The sequence below is a fragment of the Macaca mulatta genome, chromosome 1 (assembly GCF_049350105.2).
Source record: "Macaca mulatta isolate MMU2019108-1 chromosome 1, T2T-MMU8v2.0, whole genome shotgun sequence".
Classification (NCBI taxonomy): domain Eukaryota; kingdom Metazoa; phylum Chordata; class Mammalia; order Primates; family Cercopithecidae; genus Macaca; species Macaca mulatta.
The window spans coordinates 176,524,312-176,544,614 of record NC_133406.1 but is presented as its reverse complement, the minus strand read 5'-3'; the positions used below and the strand labels follow the sequence as shown (position 1 = coordinate 176,544,614).

Sequence of the window (20,303 nt, the reverse complement as noted above, 5' to 3'; positions counted from 1 at the left end):
TGGTGAGTATAATCAAAGACCAAAATGCTGTCTGATCCTGGTGGAGGGACACCATGTCTTGGTATACTATTGTAAATTCCCTGGGTTTCATTCATTTTGGCATTCAGTGGATTTGTCTTTGACATGTTGGATTTAAGGACATTATTATTCTTGGAATTTAGAAAAGAACACTGTGCCTGGTATGACATGAAGCCAACTTAGAAAACTCAAATTTGAATCCCATTTTTGCCACTTAACTAGCTGTGTGATCATGGGAGAGTTGGCTAATCTCATAAAACCTCAGTGTTTTCATCTAATAAAGAATACTAATATAAACATAGAATGGACAGAAAAAGTGCTAAAAATGTACAAACAGTTTATGTAATAACTAGTACAAAAGTTTTACAAATGTGAACATATGAAAAAGATGTTTCACTTTACTAAGGATAAAAAATAAGGTATAATCTTAAAAAGTGATTATACCTAGTAGATACTTTAACAGGCACTTGCAGGCACTGAGTGCAGAAAATACTCTCCCACATTGATGGTAGAAATATAAGTTATAACAATTTTCTTAAAAGACATTTATAAATACATGTAAAAGCCCTGAAAAAGTGCATACTTTTTACCCCAAAATAATTCCACTTATTGTTATGAGCCTAGAAAAATAATCATAGAGGTATATAAGGATCTATCTACAAGGATGTTTATCTCAACATTTTTATAAATGATAAGTTGAATATAATGGTAACTGTGTAATTGTGGTCACTGAAAGTAATATTTTAGAAGAATACTTAATGTAGAAAATACATACTACATTAAAAAGAAAAAACTATGTCTAGTGTAATTCCAGTTTGCAAAAATAATTTGTGTTATATGTATGCATACAGAATATATGCTACATATTAACCTTAATTATCTGTGGTTTGTGGATATAGATGATTTTCATTCCCTTCTTTGTGCTTCTATTCTTCAAAATTGCCACAACAATTATTATTTTTAAAAGGGTGGACTGAGAATGCCCTGGGGTATCTTATAAGAATGTGATGAAAGTCTAAATTTAAATTATAAATTACATCATGCACATTTATTGTATTATTGTTAGATATTAGACTGATCTCAAGCTTTGCCTTTCTTTTTCTCCCTTTTTCCCTTTCTCCTTCCCTCTCTGTCTCCATCTGCCCCTTTTTCTTTTCTTCACTGTCTGCTCTCTCCTTTCCTTCTCGGCCCAGTTTTCTCCTGCTCCTGTCCCTGGGGAGCGTTGCTCAGCTGCCCCTGAGATTCAGAGTCAAACAGTTTGCTGACCTTGGTCTGAAGCTCAGTTGATCCAAACTGAGCAAGAAGTGAACAAGTTTCTTGCATTTCCTTCCAGACCTCTAGTAGCCCTGACACACATCCTGGATTAATCAAGACTGTGTGAAACATACGTCCATCAGTTCAGAGTTGAGCTCTTGTCATATAGGAGCAAATTACCAACTTCTCAAAAACTGCCAGGGGTAGGAGGGTGTTCATTTCTTCTGCATCCCAAGTGCTGGACGCCTGTGCCTTCCAACACTATTCAAAAATAGCTTTGTCAAACAAAGCATGAACACTAGGAGTTTCCTGACATTTTCATAACTATGAGCATATGATTTGCAGTTCATATTGAATAACGATGTAAGAAATCTGCCAAGAAAGCTCCAAATACTATTTCCAGCACTGGTTCATAACCAGTTACAGCTGCCTCACCACAGAATGTGAGCACAATAGCCTACCATGTTCCATGGTCTCTTGCTTGCAAAGTTTGTATTGAGTTACTAGGAGTCATTCTAATGGGGGAAGTCACTCTCCTGGAAAGCATTTAAGATGAATAAAGAGAAGGGTTTAATGTTCTAATGAAAAAATTTGTCAATATTTAAATCAAACGTGTGAACACTAAACGTTTTTACATATGTTTGCTGCAGAGGTTTCAAGGCGGGCTTTGGCTTTCCAGACTCAAATAAAGTAGATAGATGCACTGTTAAACTTTCGAACAATGACAAAGGAAAACATGGGGTAATTGCTTCACTCAAAGCCTGCCAGGAGATTAATTGCCTAAGAGATGTGTTTTATGCAGTATCCAAAAACTGCAGAATCTACAGGAGTGCCTTGCTTTCACTAGGAGAAAACATATGTCACCTCTCACCAAAGATGTTTATGTCTTTTCACAAACCTGTCTTTTTTCAGCCTAAAAACATTCCAACTGGAAATGACTACAAAGCCGGGAGTTGATAGGTTAGGGGTGTTTAGTAATGCTTCAAATACTCCCATGGAGTCAGATACGATTCTGTACTACGAGCCCCACACAACAGCAACCTGCGCCCAGGGATTCTGAAGCCTTTCCATTTCTGGTTAGAGAAATCAGTGGGAGGGGTGGGGAGCCCTGAGCCTGCCTTTGACCCGCTAGCTCCTAAACTAAAAGACTTAAAGTTGCAGGGCTTATGGGGAGCTCGCCTAGTGCACTTAAGAAATAGGGATGGAACTTGCCTGTTCCACCTTTGGGATTGTATTCAAATGAGGGCTTGCTAAAGGCTGATGGTGTTGGAATCTGGAGGAGGTCTGTATAGCCATAGCAGAGAAACATAGAGTGCACTTTTATAAACATTTATTTGGTGGCTTCTACAAACCAGGTTATACGTTCTAGACTCTGCTGGGAGTGAGATTGGGGTTGCATTACGACTGCATGGAAAAGTAAGAACAGTTGTGTATTTCAGGAACGTTCTGCCTGGTAGAGGAAAGACTTCTCAACAGATAATAATTATACAATGAAGGATGCTAGAGAGCACATATTTTCTCATTAACTAATCTGAAACTTTCAGTAAAGTATCTTAAAGGAGATGAAACTGGACCGAAACTGGAAGGATGAGGGAGAGAGAGTCAGGTGAAGAAAGATGAGAATGGATTTCCTGGAAGGGAAATAGCCAAGGCACGAACATCAGTGCCAGTGTGATATGTTCAGAAACTATAAGGTGTTCTTTAATACCAGGACCTGAGGACCAAGAAGGGCAGTGCAGGAGATGGGGCTGAAGATGTCCATGGGGCAGTTATGTAGGGACCTTGTGATTGCTGTTAATGTGTTAGGACTGCTGCCAGTGGACTTTATACAGTAGAGAGTCACTGAACATTTGTAAGAAACAGATAATGTGATCTACCTATTAGCTCATCATTCTACGGCAACGGGAAAGATCAATTTACAGGCCAAGAATGGAGGTAGAGAGACCAGTTAGGGGACTCCTGCAGCCATCTTGGTGGGATATATTGAGAGCTTACACTAGAGTAACTGTAAAAGGTTAGAATTGGAAAGAACATATTATAGCGTTCAACTTCCATATTATACAAATGGAGTAAGTGAGGACAAAGAGGGTAAGTGACCTATCCAAGGTTGTATGGAAATAACTTTTTTGGCAGCCAAAGTGGGACCAAGACCTTGGTCTTCTCATTTCCAGTCCAGTGACTTTTCCGCTCAGCAATTCCAAGTTCAGTCCCAGCATCATGCTTGAGTTAGGCAATGCCCTAGAGAAACTTGACATGTACTTGGCTAGCATTTTTCCTGGCCATATCTAGGAAGTGAGAACAATCCTTGTTGGATGGAGGTACCCTGAATCCGGCCAGGCTGCCTGGGAGGGATCTTTTCTGTTCATTGTCTTTCTGGCTTTAGGTACCTCCCACATCTTCCACCTTCTTCTTCCCTCTAAAAATCCTTCTTTAGCCATTGCTTACAAATTCTCTCCCTTCTGCTGAGTCTAGGCAGTGTAAAACAAAGCCTAGCACCTTTCCTCGAGCTTGTTTCCTCAGTATTTTAACCTAACTATTGTATCATTGTTAAGCACTTGGGCAACTGTGAGGATGAATAATTCAATAAAATCAAACTGTTTCCATCTAAGCTCCTTTCTTATACATATCAGCACTTTATATGGCAGTGTTATTTGGGCAAGTACTCTTCTGTGTTGTCTCTTTTTCACTAAATCATATATGTACACATTTCAAAGCTGTTGACTTTATTATATATTTCTTATGATGGACACTGCAAGAAATTTGGAGCAAGACCTAAGGTTTTGGGAAAGAGACTTAATCTCTGGACCTAGTTTCCTCAACTATAAAATGGAGATACTACTACCTACCTTGAGGGGTTCCTGGTACAAGGCAGGTGTATAGTAACTTTCATCTCTCTCTCTCTCTCTCCTTTCTCTCTTTCTCTTTCCTCTGTGTGTGTCTGTCTCTTTCGCTGTCTCCTCTCTGTCTCTCTCGCTTGCTTCTGGTTTGGGGCAATGTAGTATTTTCATAAATATGTATGATCACAAATTATATCCATAGCTGAAAGTCAAAGGTAATTTTTCTGATGTCTACCTCAAGACCTAGAATACTGTTGAGCATAGAATAAAATCTCGATAATGCATAATGGTAGGAAGAAGAAATGAAGAAGAGAAAGAGAAGAAACCATCTTAACTTGAAAACCAAATTAGCTGAGATTCTTGTGAGCTCCCAATCTCATACAGGCATTCTAATAACAAGTATTCACTTACTGTGGACCCAAGAATGGCCAGATGGCTTGTGAAGAACATCAGCCTCAGCAGTGACACAGATTTCTACCTTAAATGGCCTTTTGCAGCCTTTGGAGGATGGATTGGAAGAGTGGAAGACTGGAGGCAGGGCTCTCAGTGAGGGGCAGTTGAGAGGTGGTGGGGACCTGAACCAGGAGGGAAGAAAGTGGTCAAATTCAAGAATTTCTTTGGAAGCAAATTTAGTTTTCAAGGTTGCTACTCTTAGAAGCTGCCCCTCTTCCTCTTCTCATTATTTCTTCCATTTAGCAAAACTAAATGAATGGGGAGGCCAGGTATGGTGGTTCATGCCTGTAATCTCAGCACTTAGGAAGGTCAAGGTAGGAGGATTGCTTGAGTTCAGGAGTTGAAGACCAGCCTGGGAAACATAGCAAGACCCTGTGTCTCCAAAAAAGAAAAAGTGAAAAAACTAGCCAGGCATGGTGGTGCAAGCCTGTAGTTCCAGCTACTCAGGAGGCTGAGGCAGGAAGATCACTTAAGCCTGGAAGTTTGAGGCTGCAGTGAGCCGTGATCTCACCACCGCAGTCCAGCCTAGGTGACAGAGTGAGATCCTGTCTCAAAAAATAAAGAAAAATGCATGGGGAGTTGGGTGGCTGGGGTGGGGAAGTAGAGAGATTGACTACACATTTCAGATTGCTAGAGGATCCCTCTTTGCTGCCACCACACAGAAATTAAAAAGTGGGAGAGATTTAATTCACTTATTAAACATTTATCAACAAGTTGATACTTAATAGGCACTATTCTGGCCATTAGGGACATAGCAGTGACCAAAACAAAGTTCCTATTCCCATGAAGTTTGTTTTTAAACAATAAACAATTGAATATATCAATATAGAGTATGCCCGATGAGACTAAATATTAATACAATAGGTAATAATCAAGTAAGGGGCAGGGGGCAGTGGCAGGGCATGAGGTCAGAGAGGCGAGGTGGGGCAGGAGAAGATGATGTAAGGACAATGTAAAGATGCCAGTTTTACTTAGCATGACAAGGGAAGCCTTTAGGAGGATTGAAACAGAGGAACAGGACAAATCTGTGCATTACAAATTAATCATTATTTTAATGTGAATTGCTGCTTCTGAAATTATAAAAATTTGTAAGATTGTACCTGTGACATGGGCATCTCTGTACTGCTTTTGGGTGGGTGTTGGAGTTGAGGGTACAGAGAGGCATTAAACTCACCACTGCTTTTTACGGAGGCCAGTAGTCTTTTGTAACCACCATCAGCAGAAGGAATGGGAAACAAAGCTGAGATGAAACAGAAAAGCAAGAATTGGGGATTGGGTTTCACCCCACTTCTGAGTAGTAAGATGAAATTAAAACCCTCCTAAGATGTCCCTAAATTCCATTTACCACTCTTTCCACAAACCTTCTCTTTTTTCAATCCATGGCCAAAGGCATAAAAGGAAAGAAAAAAAAAAAAAATCAAAGCAATTCCAGTAACATCTGTGGTAGAAAATCTGCCCAGATTGGTATGTGTGAATTTCATATTATTCTAAAGTCCCATTATTCTCAATAGGCAATTTTAGGGGGTGGTTTGAATGTCTAATATTTGGAGAACTGCCAAAGCACATCCAAAGGGTCTCTAATAAGAACTCGGGGGCCCTGAACTCGGGGACTCAAAGTGTCACCTATGCATTTCCAGCTTCAGCCTAACCTTGGGGGCAAAGCAGGCCCTTAACAGAGGAAAAGTAAAAACATCCAAAGCATTCTTAGAAGGTGCAAGGCCGCCCCTACCCTGAAAACCTCAGTAAATTGAAGACAGTAAAAATCACTCATTCTTTTGATTAGCAATCTTCTGTATTCTTGCAAATACCGTACTAGTGCAGTCCTATCATTTCAAATGTGTGTTTAAATAGGAATAAAATATAGTACACATGTAATTTTCCCTCAAATTACGTTTGTGAGATACAAGCCTGGGTAATTCTGCTGCTGCTCCAAGTGAAATGCAAACCCTTGTGTTTCCAAACATCACTATGAAGCAAAGCCAATGCCTTCTCTTTTCTGAGTTGGACACAAGTAACTCTTATGTGCTGCTCTGGAAACTATGACAGAACGTTATTCATCTGTTTGTTTTAATGGTTCATAGCCAAGGGAAAAAAACTTCAAAAATTTGATTTAATTTTTTAAAGAAAAAAGGTGGTATGAAACAGGGCGAGGGACTCTTTAGCTAAGCGAATAAATGTTAACCAAATTGTCACTGACCAGGTGTGGGAACCTACATGTGATATTCAATACAGTCACCTCAAAATTGCTTATGCTTACAAAGGCATTCCAATAAAAGAAAAAGGGAGGTAAGGGTTAGCTGAATTCTCAACCCTATAGATTTAAGGTTTCTCTGTGAGTCGTTGGCCCTCTGGGTTGACATGCCTCGATTGGCTCCCTTTGAAAATTGACCTTAAAGGTCAAGTATGTTAACACGTACTTTTTGATGCCCATTTTCAGACTGGTCTTTAGAAAGGAGAGTTTGTGAGATAACTTCAGGATCACATATTTAACCTGTAATCTCTTGACCACAGCCAGCCTGAGGCGAAGTCTGCTTTTGGTGCTCCCGACAGCTCCCCTTCCTGGATGCTCACCCTCCCCAGCCTTCCCTTTCCATGTCTCTGCCTACACCTGTCCAGATGCTGCCTCTCCCAGGGCCATCATTTCAAGGTGTGTGCAGCTAGAGCTGATAAGATTTAAATGATGCCCCCTCCTCCTGGTTAGCTGTTAACCAAGGTTGCTTCCCGGCTTGAAGTCTCCTCAGAAAGAGGAAGGAGGTAGGTTGGGATAGGAGGTAACTTTTCAGACCACCTCCAATTATAATCTGTTCTTAAAAGTGTCTGTGTCTCTGATCTTCTATCTACATTGGAATAATTCTGCATCTTTTACTTGGATCCTTAGTTTTATAATGTAGCCCCATTTTATTAAAAGCCAGGACTATTTTTACCTTAAGAGATCTGTTTGCCCCTCCCAAGGGAGAAGAACCCTGCCTCTGAAGTGGGAAGCTTCACACTCAGCTCGAGGTTACTAGAGCCGTTATGTGGTCATGCTTTTAACCAGATCTGCTAATAGATGGCCTGATTCACAAGTTTTAAAAAGGGGTATTTTCCATTTATTCATGGCCGTGATGGTCTTTTGGGAAAGCATGAGTAAGTTGTGTTTGCTTGGGTAAAGAGAAATTACTATCCACATGACAGAAAGTAATTCCCACTTTAGTAAACTGCCCACTGAGCAAACCTGTGGACCCTGCATCTCTTTGAGCTGTGTGATGACTTTCCTTCAGGGGTTTTAGGGGCAGCCATCTTGATGTGATTTCCTCTCCATGGCTCAAAACAGCGTCTATGAAAGGGGCTGGGGGGATAAATTCAGAAGTAAGAGATGTTGGGTTATTAATTCACTGCACTCTGTCCCTGCGAAGCTGCCATGCTGTGGGATTGCTGAGCCACTGTCCCTGGCATTCCATTTGAAGAGCCGTGAGAATCAGAACAAAGGAACCTGCTATACTGAGTGAACTGCTCATGCTTATATCAGATTAGTCTGCTTGGAAGTGACTTACAAAGCTACCCCACAACCTCCCCCATCTCGAGGCTTGAATTTGCAACCATTGGCCCTCTTCCAAGCTCCCTCTACCTTGGCCCTTGTGTAAATGATATTTTTTTAAATTACAGTGAAATTCACATAATGTAGAGTTCACCATTTTATTTTATTATCGTTATTTTTTTAAAGAGATGGTCTTGCTTTGTCACCCAGGCTGGAGTGCAGTGGTACGATCATGGCTAACTGCAGCCTCGGACTCCTGGACCCAAGCAATCCTCCTGCCTCAGCCCCCTGAGTAGATAGGCCTATGTGTGTGTGCCACCATGCCCTGCTAATTTTTTTATTTTTATTTTTGTAGAGACAGAGCCTCACTATGTTGCCCAGGCTGGTCTTGAACTCCAGGCCTCAATCGATCCTCCCACCTTGATCTCCTAAAGTGCTGGGATTATAGGTGTGAGCCACTGCACCCAGCCAGAATTAACCATATTAAAAAGAATAAGTCAATAGTAGTTAGTATATTCATAAAGTTGTGTAACCACCACATCTGTCTAGTTCCAAAACATTTTCATCATCTCAAAATAAAATTCCATGCCCACTAAGCAGCTGCTTCTCATTCCTCCCTGTTCCCCAGCCCCTAGCAACCACCAATCTGCTTTTCTCCGAAGACTTATCTATTTTAAATATTTCATATAAATGGGATTATACAATATGTGCCCTTTTTGTTCGGTTTATTTCCTTAGCATGTTTTTGAGGCTCTCCCACATCATAACCTGTTTCAGTACCTCATTCACTTTTCATGGCTGAATAATACAGTCTATTGTATGTATCTACCACCTTTTTTCTATCCATTCATCTGTCGATGAACGCCTGAGCTGTTCCCACCTTTGGACTATTGTGAATAGTGCTGCTCTGCACATTTGTGTACAAGTGTATGTGTTTGAGTACCTGTTTTCAATTATTTGGTTTAAGTGAGATTTTACAGTCAGGAAAGTCCCTCTGCATCCATTCTCTTCTCATTAAGAAGAGGTAGAAGGCTGGGCATGGTGGCTCATGCCTGTAATCCTAGCACTTTGGGAGGCTGAGGCAGGTGGATCATCTGAGGTCAGGAGTTCGAGATCAGCCTGGCCAACATGGTGAAAACCTGTCTCTACTAAAAATACAAAAATTAGCCAGGCGTGGTGGCACATGCCTGTAATCCCAGCTACTCAGGAGGCTGAGGAAGGAGAATTGCTTGAACCTGGGAGGTGGTGGTTGCAGTGAGCTGAGATTGTGCCACTGCACTCCAGCCTGTGCAATGGGAGCGAGACTCCTTCTCAAAAAAAAAAAAAGAAAAGAAAAGAAAAGGAGAGGTAGGCATTTTAACTGAAATTATCCCCAAAAAGAACATTTTAAGACCAAATTTGTCAGTACCAATCAGTTCAGCTATGTCTGCCCATACCCTGTATATTCTGATGAGGGAGAAAATGGCTTCCAATTTAGAGGATACTCCTGGTATGGAGAAGGGTCCACGTTGGTGGGCTAGCCTGGGACAGTCTCCTCATCTCTTCTAGTTCTGTTGGTCAGTCAGTGGTAAGATGGGCGCTAAACAGATTAAATAGTATATGAAACTGGAAATCTGTGGAATGGTTTGATGAAAGTACTGGGAATGGGTGGGGTTAGTGAGTAACTAACTTTCCAGAGAAGGTGGGGGCATTTGGATCTTAAAGATGAGAACATTCACAAGGTGAATGAGAGGGTGGAGGGCATGCCAGCCCTCAGGATGAGCATGGGCCACAACACATCAGCATCGAAGTGCATCCTGTGGTTTGAGACTAGCAAGATCATCCATATGACTAGTATCATCAGGCTCGTAGGCTTGTCTGGTAGGGAAGGAAGCTGGAAAAGCTGACAAGAACTAGATTATAAAGTGTCTGCAGAACAGCATTTCCTTCCCTTGCTCTGCAGTCATTCCTAGATGTGCACTCCTTTTGCTGCCGCAGTGTTCCACAATCCCTTTTAGCATTCTTCAAGTATCCTTCATAAGCTCCTTGCCCTGGAGAAGGAGGAGACCCTGGAGGTGGAGTGCAGACCCCATTTGCGTTTCCCAATCCCATGGCAGAGAATGTGGCAGGTTGTAGAGGCTGGCAACATGGTTACTTAGTTACCTTTATGAGAAACATGAGTTCCCATCACAAAGCACCCCTGCAGCTTGACATCACGGTGAGGCAGCCGGTGCACGCTGGTGCCAGCCACTGTGATGAATGGCCAAATTCCATTTGCCCTTTCCCAATGCACTTTTCTTCTCCATTGCATGCAGCCTTGGGCACACTCATGGCAAGTGCTCTTGCACTTTTGCTGCCTTGCCACTTGCTTCACATTTTTAATTTGCTGAGTGTGGAGGGAGGCAGGAAGACATCAATGATGAAAGAAGTGTGAGCCGGAAAAAAGCATAAAGCTGATTAATGCTGGAGGAGCATTTGTTCCCCTCCAGCCAAAGCCAGTGGGGAAAAATGGAAAAGAATGAAAAGTGATTTTGACTTTATGTTTAAAAGAAAACCTTTTACCACCCAGCATACCCCAAAGCTTCTCCACAGCAGAAAGCCCCTGTAAGCATTGCAAAAGCTCCATCACCAAACTACTTGGAAAGAAGCTATAGAGTGTGGTTAGAAACACTGTTTAGGGCAAATCTAGCTCTACTACTTGCTGTGTAACTTTGGGTAAGTTCTCTATGCTTTCTGACTCTCACTTTTCTCATCTGTAAAATGGGAATAATTACATCTTTACCTTCTTCATAAGATTGTTGTTGGGATTAAATGACTTAGTATCTGTTTTAGAAGTATATGAAACTTAGTAGTATATGGTACAGAATCAAGACTCATTATAAGTCTCCTTCTCGATTAGGCTGATTTAACTAAGAGTAGTATTGAAAAGCAGAACATAGTTACAGACCTAACAACATGGGATAGTGGCCTCATCTTGAGTTTCAGTTTAAATCCTAGCTCCACCACTGACTGGCTTTGTGAATTTGAGCAAGTTACTTAACTTTGAGTTTAAATAACTTTGAGTTTCTCCCTCATAAAATAAGGACAATAGCTCATCAGGGGCTGCTTTAAGGAAAGTACCTAACACAGTACCCAGCCCAGAGCAGCAGACACTCAATACATGTTTGGTTTTTTTTTTAGTGTTGTGGTTCTCAACCACATTCAAATCACCTGGTAGGTTTCTTTAAGCATGGGTACCTAAGCCTCATCCCCAGAGACTATGATTTAATAGGTCTAAGGTGGGACCTGGGCATTGGTATTTCCTAAAGCTTCTCAAGGAGATTTTTTCTTTTTTTTTTTTTTTTTTTGAGATAGTCTCACTCTGTCACCCAGGCTGGAGTGCAGTGGCATGATCTTGGCTCACTGCAACCTCCGCCTCCTGGGTTCTCCTACCTCAGCCTCCTGAGTAGCTGGGATTACAGGCACCTGCCACCACACCCAACTAATTTTTGTATTTTTAGTAGAGATGGGGTTTCACCATGTTGACTAGGCTGGTCTTGAACTCCTGACCTCAGATAATCCACCTGCCTCGGCCTCCCAATGTGCTGCCAAGGCGATTCTCACAAGGAGCCGAGACAGAGCCACTCCCCAGCAGATAACAGTACATACCGGTTTTGGGTTTTTTTGTTTTCTTTTTAAAAAATCTGTCCCCCAGGAGACTGAACAGGATAGGAGGAATTCTGGGAATAGTCAAAAATTTAATACACCTGCAGCTCTAAGCCCTTGATAAGAAATGTGCAGCCAAGGAATTGCATTCCATTTTATTCTGAAAAAAAAAAAAAAAGCATTCAGAGTCTTTTTAAGAGTCATGAACTGGAAAGGTGGTAAGAAGTTTAGCCTAAGCCTCACACATAAAATATGGGAACTCCCAGTAGGTTGGGGATTTATATGTGGGGGTAATTCCAGGGTTTTGTCCTCCCGAGAGATATAAATTGAAGCCTTGAGAGTTTAATGTGGGGGAGAAAGAAGTGTTCTCATAATGACACCTTAAAAATCCAGGGCTCTGCTAATGCCTAGGGATAGAAAAGCGTCATCTGTAATAGCAGGGGGTGGCATGGGGGTGTATTCTGGTCTCTGTACTTAGGTTTCCAAGATCCAAGTGTAGGTCATCAAGAACCTTCTTTCTCCCCATAGGTTTATGGTATTAGTTACCCAATAAAAGTTGGGTTAATTTTACAACCCAAGTAAAATTTAAGCCAAAAAGCCTTCAGCATTACTCTAGGATTTATGAAAGTAAACATGTGGAGTGCTTGCAGGATTGTGCAACAGTAAAATTTCAATGTCTTTATGTCAGGTATATGATATATTCATTTGTATGTGTATTTAAAGGTTAAGTTTTTAAGAGCTTTGCAATACAAACTATTTTCAGGACTAAACTGAAGATACTTCCCCCACCTTCACCTTTAAAATGATTCTTTTAATGAATGGGAGTAGAGAGAAGCAGAAATTAGTGTCCTATCAGGTGATTTTTCCACTTGGTTTGCTGCTATCCTTTGACTTGCTAGACTCCTGCACTAGACCTTCAAGTGGGAAGTGCAGCACCACAGCACTAACCACAGTCCCTCTTACGATGTAGGAGCTTAGTAAATAACTGTCTTTTAAATAAATGTCTTCTTTGGTCATTGTAAATACTTTAAGAACAGCCATATGTTATCTCTACAATTTAAAAAAGCTTTTACATTATCTGATGGGATCGTCATGACTTTCCTTTGTAGGGCAGAGAAGTCAGTTACTGTGTCCAACTTGTAGATGAGAAAATTGTGGCTCAGAGGGCTCAGACAGCTTGCCTAAGGGCACCCAAATGTTAAACTCAGGAAGAGAATTTTGTTCTCCTGACTTTGCTCTGAGGGATTTTTACTTAGAAGAAACCAAAGAGGAAAAACGGTATTTTTTTTTTTTTTTTTTTTGAAATGATATATTGAGGAGGAGCATCCAGGGTTGAAGTCAACCCATACACGTGGCAGGCAGACTTTGGTTTGGCTATGGTCTGCCTTTGAGAAACAGCTGGATGTTCTGCACTGGGGGGATCTTGTGCTCCTCGTAGGCCCTCGTGGGAGATGGTAGCCTCTGCCCTTTCAGGTTGAGCCTACCATCTTGGGTCCTCATCTCCAGTTTTAGATCTCCAGTCCTTTTACCTGGCACATGAATCATGTCATTTCTGGTGTCCCTCTGTCTTCAAGATGAAATCTACCACCCCTTCTTTTAAAAAACTATTATAATTTTGAGGCCACAAAATTGTAGTAAGACTATTTTTTAAAATTTTAGGGAAGCATGAAAGCAAAATTTCCATGGACATTTTCTCTAGATTTCCTTGGATTTAGTGCCTCAATTCAAACTCTCCAGGCCATGGTTTGCCCTGGCCTCTTTGGGCAGGGTAGAGATAATGGAGGTTAAGCAGTGAAGAGCCACCTAACTGAGCTGCCGTCAGGTTTCTTCCCAGCTGCCCCCAGCTTCTCACCCCATGGATCCCCCTAATTGACATGTCAGTTGGAGTGGATCTGGTGGCTAATTCGCCCACGCCTTTGTAGCAAATGAAGCAGAAATAATCTGTGCTTAAAAAACAAAAAACTGCAGAACATGTGCCCAGATTTCCAACTCATTTCCTCTTGACTCCTATAACGACATCATCTTCCAGTCCACCACCAGCTGCGAAAATAAAAGCATTTTCTCCCATATTTAAGGATGATTTTGTGCTTCAGGACGACTTTCTGGGGGTGTAGGAAACTTGACCAATATGACCAACAGATGTTTTAAGAACTGAGCAAAAGCCCCCAATTCCTTAGCCCAGTCTTTTGTATATTGTACCCAACTGTGCCCCCTAGTGACTATTTAGGGTATCATGCAGTCAGAGCTTGCCGTGCCCTGTATGTATGTGGTGCATCAGCTGATGTCTGTCTGTGCTTTCTTTCAGAGATGAGTATGAAGAAGATGGATTCTGTCAGCCATACAGAGGGATTGCATGTGCAAGATTTATTGGCAACCGCACCGTCTACATGGAGTCTTTGCACATGCAAGGGGAAATAGAAAATCAGATCACAGGTAAGTAGCACCAGTGAAATTATATTTGTCCCTTGAATAACTATTTTTCTCACCAAAAGTTTTATTGAGCTCCTCTCTTGACAAAGGATTAAGCTCGGCATGGGGGTTGGGAGCAGGACCATAAAAAAGCATGAGACATGATCTCTGTGCTCTGGAATTTACATTAAAGTAATTTATTGAAGGTTGCTCTTAGAGGAAAAGGAAGCTTTGCAAAATCTCACATTCATTCAAACACTCAATAAATATTATTAAGTGCTTTCAGTGTACCAGGACTGAACCTGAATGGGAGAGATGATGGTGTGTAAATAAGCCAGGTACATCTCTGCCCTCACAGAGCTTACTGTTTAGAAGCAACATGATGTCGACTGAGAGGGGATGAATTTAGAGTTTAGAATTCTGGACGCTCATCCCGGAACTATTATGATAGTGAACTTTGGGGAAATGGATTACTTTCCCAAAAAGTCCCCTTCTTCATCTGTGAAGTGAGTGATGAGGCAAGATGACCATCCCTCTCTTCTTGCTCTAGCTTTCAGTATTTCACCCTTCGTTTTTCTTAATTGAAAGTATCCTTTTGATGGAAATCTAGTAGCGAAGCACTTGCTAGCACACATGAGTTAAAGTAGCATAGGCTACCTTGTAGGATTTTGCATGCATCATTCTGGTGCTTACAGCCGCTTTGTCCCCTTCCATTAGTGTAGTTACGATGCCTCTGTGTCACGTACCCTTTGCAATCCGTTCACATTGCCTTCGTGAGATTCTAATGAGGTTGCCATATCTAGCAAATAAAAATTCAGGATACCCAGTTACATTTGAATTTCAGATAAACAACAAATACTTAGTATAAGTATGTCATAAACATTTATCTGAAATGGAAATGTAACCATTGTCTTGTTCTTTATCTGGCAACCCTAGGAGAGGTAAGAACAAACCCAAGGCAGAAACATAGAACAGCAAAAGATCCAGAAGCTATGTGGAAGCTATGTGCTATGAGGAATGTGAAGGAACTGAGAGGAGGCCAGGGGGAAGACGGGGGAGGATTTTTTTTTTTTTTTTTTTTTTTGAGACGGAGTCTTGCTCTGTCACCCAGGCTGGAGTGCAGTGGCGCGATCTCGGCTCACTGCAAGCTCCGCTTCCCAGGTTCACGCCATTCTCCTGCCTCAGCAACCCAGAGGACTCTTTAACCAACCAAAAGAAGCAACTATAGGAATAGGTAGTTGCCATTTTCTGAAGCCCTCATTTCAGCAGGAAGAAAACTCTGAAATTTCAAAGAGCAGTAGGACTGACAGAGAGGTGCTGTTAAACACCCATTTCAACCTAATGTAAGAATGCCTTAACGTACTTTTAACTGAATATCCACAAAAACAAGTAGACATTTTGGGCCAGGCACAGTGGCTCACTCCTGTAATCCCAGCACTTTGGGAGGCTGAGGCGGGTGGATCATTTGAGGCCAGGAGTTCAAGACCAGCCTGGCCCACATAGCAAAACCCCATCTCTACTAAAAAACAATATAAAAATTAGCTGGGTCTGGTGGTACGTGCCTGTAGTCCCAGCTACTCGGGAGGCTGAGGTACAAGAATCCCTTGAACCTGGGAGGCAGAAGTTGCACTGAGCCAAGAGCGTAACCCTGCATTCCAGCCTGGGTGACAGAGTGACACTGTCTCAAAAAAAAAAAAAAAGTGGAAGTTTTGATGTAAATAATTGGTAACCTATTTATAAAAATCCTCTCTTGGAGATTTCTAACGGGTATCAGCCTGGTGGAAAGTATCACAGTTTTTTAAAAAATTCATTTACCTTTTTTTATCCCAGCGTTTCCCAAACTTGTTGGCTTATTTCTCAAGCACTATTCTATTTCACACAATTAATGTTCTGAGCAACATACTTGGGGAAATAATGTATCAACAACCTCATAGATTGCCTTGTAAGGTGTAAGCTCCTTGTCAATAGCGGTATTCAAAGGTAGGCTGGTGTGCTTTTTGTGCATCTTACCCTACTGGTAGGAGATTAAGCTAAGGAACCACTAATATTCGATGATACGCCTTGGAACAATTGCACTGTGCTCTTTGAGAACTTCCAAGTAAGTTGCCTCATTTTCAGTAGTAGAAAGTATTTAAGCCACATAGAAATTAAGCAAGTTACCCTAAGTCATCCAGCAACTCTTGCCATCCAGCAAGACACAGAACTGGATCCTGTGCTCAGGCTCAGCCACTGCAGAAACAAGTTCTGTCCCTACAGCTGTCAGATGTTTTAGAAGCCTCACAAAACCAATAAAAAGCACCAGATGAAACACAAAGTTCGATTGCTTTGTAGTAAAAAAGTGAAAAATATATTGTACTTTAACCTAATTAATTTTTGTATTAGGAAACGGTACATATGTAATTTAATCCTGTTTTTTCAACTTTGTAGTCAAAATGGTTTTTTTCAAGCCAGTGAAAGTAAGCTGCTTAGACATCTGAAATGAATCTCCTTCTCTGGGCCTTGTCTGTTTCAGCACAGCGGATTCCTCGCAATGTGTATTTATATCTGATATCTGTTGACGAGATAACCAAAGAAGATAAACCCTGGCCTCTGGGAGTTAATAATTGTGTTTGTTTTCCAGCTGCCTTCACTATGATTGGCACTTCCAGTCACTTATCTGATAAGTGTTCTCAGTTCGCCATTCCTTCCCTGTGCCACTATGCCTTCCCGTACTGTGATGAAACTTCATCCGTCCCAAAGCCCCGTGACTTGTGTCGCGATGAATGTGAAATCCTGGAAAATGTCCTGTGTCAAACAGAGTACATTTTTGCAAGATCAAATCCCATGATTCTGATGAGGCTGAAACTGCCAAACTGTGAAGATCTCCCCCAGCCAGAGAGCCCAGAAGCTGCAAACTGTATCCGGATTGGAATTCCCATGGCAGACCCTATAAATAAAAGTAAGTGGTAGCCCCTGACCTTCTGTGCTGTTCTAAGGGTCAGCAACCTCATGGCACAGGGAAAGCTGGACCTTAACCCATAGTGATTTTCATACTGTTAATCAAATTATTTTCCAATGGGCTGAGTACTGTGCCTGAGCATTCAGTGGTGGATTAGACATAGTTATCTACAAGAAGCTTCATGAAGACAATAATTTTAAAATATGGGAGCTGGTTTCTCAATAACTTAAACAGAATTACCATATGACCTAGCGATTCTACTCCTGAGTATGTAATCAAAAGAACTGAAAACAGATGTTCAAACAAAAACTCATATGAGAATGTTTATAACAACACTATTTACAGTAGCCAAAGGGTGGAAACGACCCAAATGTCCATCAGTAGAGGAGCGGTTAAACAAATTGTGGTATATCCACACAGTGAAACATTATTTATCCACAAAAAGAAATGAAATACAGATACATGCTACAAACCTGGGTGAATCTGGAAAACATTATACTAAGTAAAGGAAGCCAGACACCATTGTATGATCCATTTACATGAAATTTCCAGAATCGATAAATCCATATAGACGGAATTCAGATTAGTAGTTACCAGGGGCCAGGCTAGGGGTAGTGGAGAGTGACTGTTTAATAGATATGGGGTTTCCTTTTAGGGTACTATAAGTATTCTAGAACCTATAGTGGTGATGGTTGTACAATATTGTGAATGTACTAAATAAATGCACTAATGGTACACGTCATGGTAAGTGTATTATAGCAAGTATCAGCACATTCTTGCATTGCTATAATGAAATACCTGAAACTGGGTAATTTATAAAGAAAGGAAGTTTAATTGATTCACGTGTGGTTCTGCAGGCTGTACAGGGAGTATAGCAACTTCTGCTTCTGAGGAGTCCTCAGGAAGCTTCTAATCATGGCAGAAGGTGAAGGGAGAGCAAGCTTCTTACATGGCAGGAGCAGGAGAAAGAGAGAGTGAGTAGGGAGGTGCCACATGCTTTTAAACGGCCATGAGAATGAGAACTTACTCACTATCCCAAGGACAGTACCAAGGGGGGTTGGTGTTAAACCATTCACAAGAAACCTGCTCCCATGATCCAATCACCTCCCACCAGGCCCCACCTCCAACACTGGGGATTAGGGAGATTTGGTGGGGACACAGACCCAAACCATATCATACCACTATTTTAAAGATATAGATGGGTTTGCCTCCATCCCCTACCCACTCAACACCACCAAGCAAAAGACTATTTCAGTGTACATTTCCCTTTCATCTAGAATTAATCTCAGTGGCAAGTTTTTAGTTTCCATTTGGTCATTAATGCTATTTTATGAGTTAAGTAAATGAATGCATCTAAAATGCTTAACACATGGTAAGGGCTCAGTAGCATCATTATTGTCATTGTCATTACTTCTCCAAACTCCAATTTAGTTCAACTGTACAGATTCTGCAGTGCTTTAAGTCCCTATGGCCACCTGGGAGGGCTACTTAATGGGATCTGCTTCTCAAGGGTGCTGACCCCATCAGCACAGAGATAGCCCTAACTTTTGTTAGAAACCCAGAATGCACAGCCTCTAATAAGCATGTTCTGTGAATTACAATACCAACTAGATTCCTTATTACATGATTCATGTCTAAAGCTGTCAATCAGAATGGAAGGAAAAGTTTGGCTTGAACCTTCCTTGAACCATTCACTAGGAAATTACTTCTGTGCCCCTAGGTCCTACCCCAGTTCCGATTTCTTCTGTGTTCAATGTTAAAAATACTTTTAGAATACTGATTTTATTACTGAAGCAAAAGCTTTAAATCCTCCCAGGAATGTAACTGCAAGGCAGGCCCTGGGTCCAAGCCCAGCAAAGCAGGGAGATTGCCCTTGCATGGCCCCTGACCAGCAAGGAAGCTGTGGCCACAGGTTAATTACCTGCCCTCCCCTCCAGAAACTGCTGGCTAGAGGAGAGCTCTAGCATTTCCTGTGTTTCTTTCTAATTGTTTGGGCTTTTGTGTGTTTTTCAGATCACAAGTGTTATAACAGCACAGGTGTGGACTACCGGGGAACCGTCAGCGTGACCAAATCAGGGCGCCAGTGCCAGCCGTGGAATTCCCAGTATCCACACACACACACCTTCACCGCACTTCGTTTCCCAGAGCTGAATGGAGGCCATTCCTACTGCCGCAACCCAGGGAATCAGAAGGAAGCTCCCTGGTGCTTCACCTTGGATGAAAACTTTAAGTCTGATCTGTGTGACATCCCAGCTTGCGGTAAATAGAAGTCATTGCCCCTAATGTATTCAATCACCTTTAAAGATCTCTATCCTACCCCTCTTCATTTAGGAGAATCCTATAAGGGGGGCAAAGGAAACGGATAGTATTTGCTTGATCTCAAATTGTTTTTAGGGTAAACCCTGCTGTTTCTACATAAAACACCTTGTAAGGTACCAAAACACGTTCTCAAGAACTCAATTGCCTTTATACCTGCAGCCATTGCACCAGGGGATGTAACAGGGACCCAGCCCTCCAGAGGCACAGTTGAGACAGTTTATCACACTGGTTTTTGTAGAAAAAGATGTTACCCATAATGGTCTGTGTCCAAGTAGACCTTTTTAGCAAAAAAGGAATATTGGAAGCAGAAAGAAAATTGTTTTCTGTATGCCTTAAGAACACCACAAGGCAGGATGAATCTACAACCATTACTCGGTCATCCAGAGAATCTGTGAATAAACTGTGTCCTTCGTTACATCTGTTAATACTGCAAAAGAAGTATATAGGTGTCTAGTAAGAAAATGGAATTCCTGAGTCAGTTAACTGTTCCTTTTTCTAGAAAATGTTTGGAGAAAATAATGAAAATAGGCCAAGCATGGTGGCTTACGCCTGTAATCCCAACACTTTGGGAAGGCTGAGGCAGGAGGATCATTTGAGCCCTGGGGTTCAAGACCAGCCCAGGCAACATAGCAAGACTCCATCTCTACCAAAAAAAAAAAATGAAAGTGTTGGTGAAACCTGGAGTTAGGAACTACTTTGGAACTGATTCATCTTCCTGATCCTAGTTCTCGTAGATATCGTAGATAACGCCAAGTTTCCCAGGCATAGTGGGAAAGTCAGGATGTCACTGCTAGAAAAGCAAAAGCGACAGGTAGAGGGGTGGGCAAGCAAGAGCCATAGTCATGGGACACACAATACAAAGTGAGCTCAGTGTTTAACCAGATGATTATTCAAGCCATTCATTTAGAATATTTGTTGAGCACCTACTATGTGCC

At 41.6% G+C, this 20,303-nt stretch overlaps 1 protein-coding gene across 1 annotated transcript in view; it reads left to right on the top strand.

The window, feature by feature from the left end:
- The window catches only part of ROR1 (receptor tyrosine kinase like orphan receptor 1), a 412,356-nt gene that overhangs the window by 354,742 nt on the left and 37,311 nt on the right, over window positions 1-20,303 (top strand). The window contains exons 5-7 of the mRNA XM_015141249.3: window positions 14,008-14,135; window positions 16,732-17,049; window positions 19,063-19,308. Of these exons, the coding sequence (XP_014996735.1) occupies window positions 14,008-14,135; window positions 16,732-17,049; window positions 19,063-19,308 (692 nt within the window). The remainder of the gene's footprint in view (window positions 1-14,007; window positions 14,136-16,731; window positions 17,050-19,062; window positions 19,309-20,303) is intronic.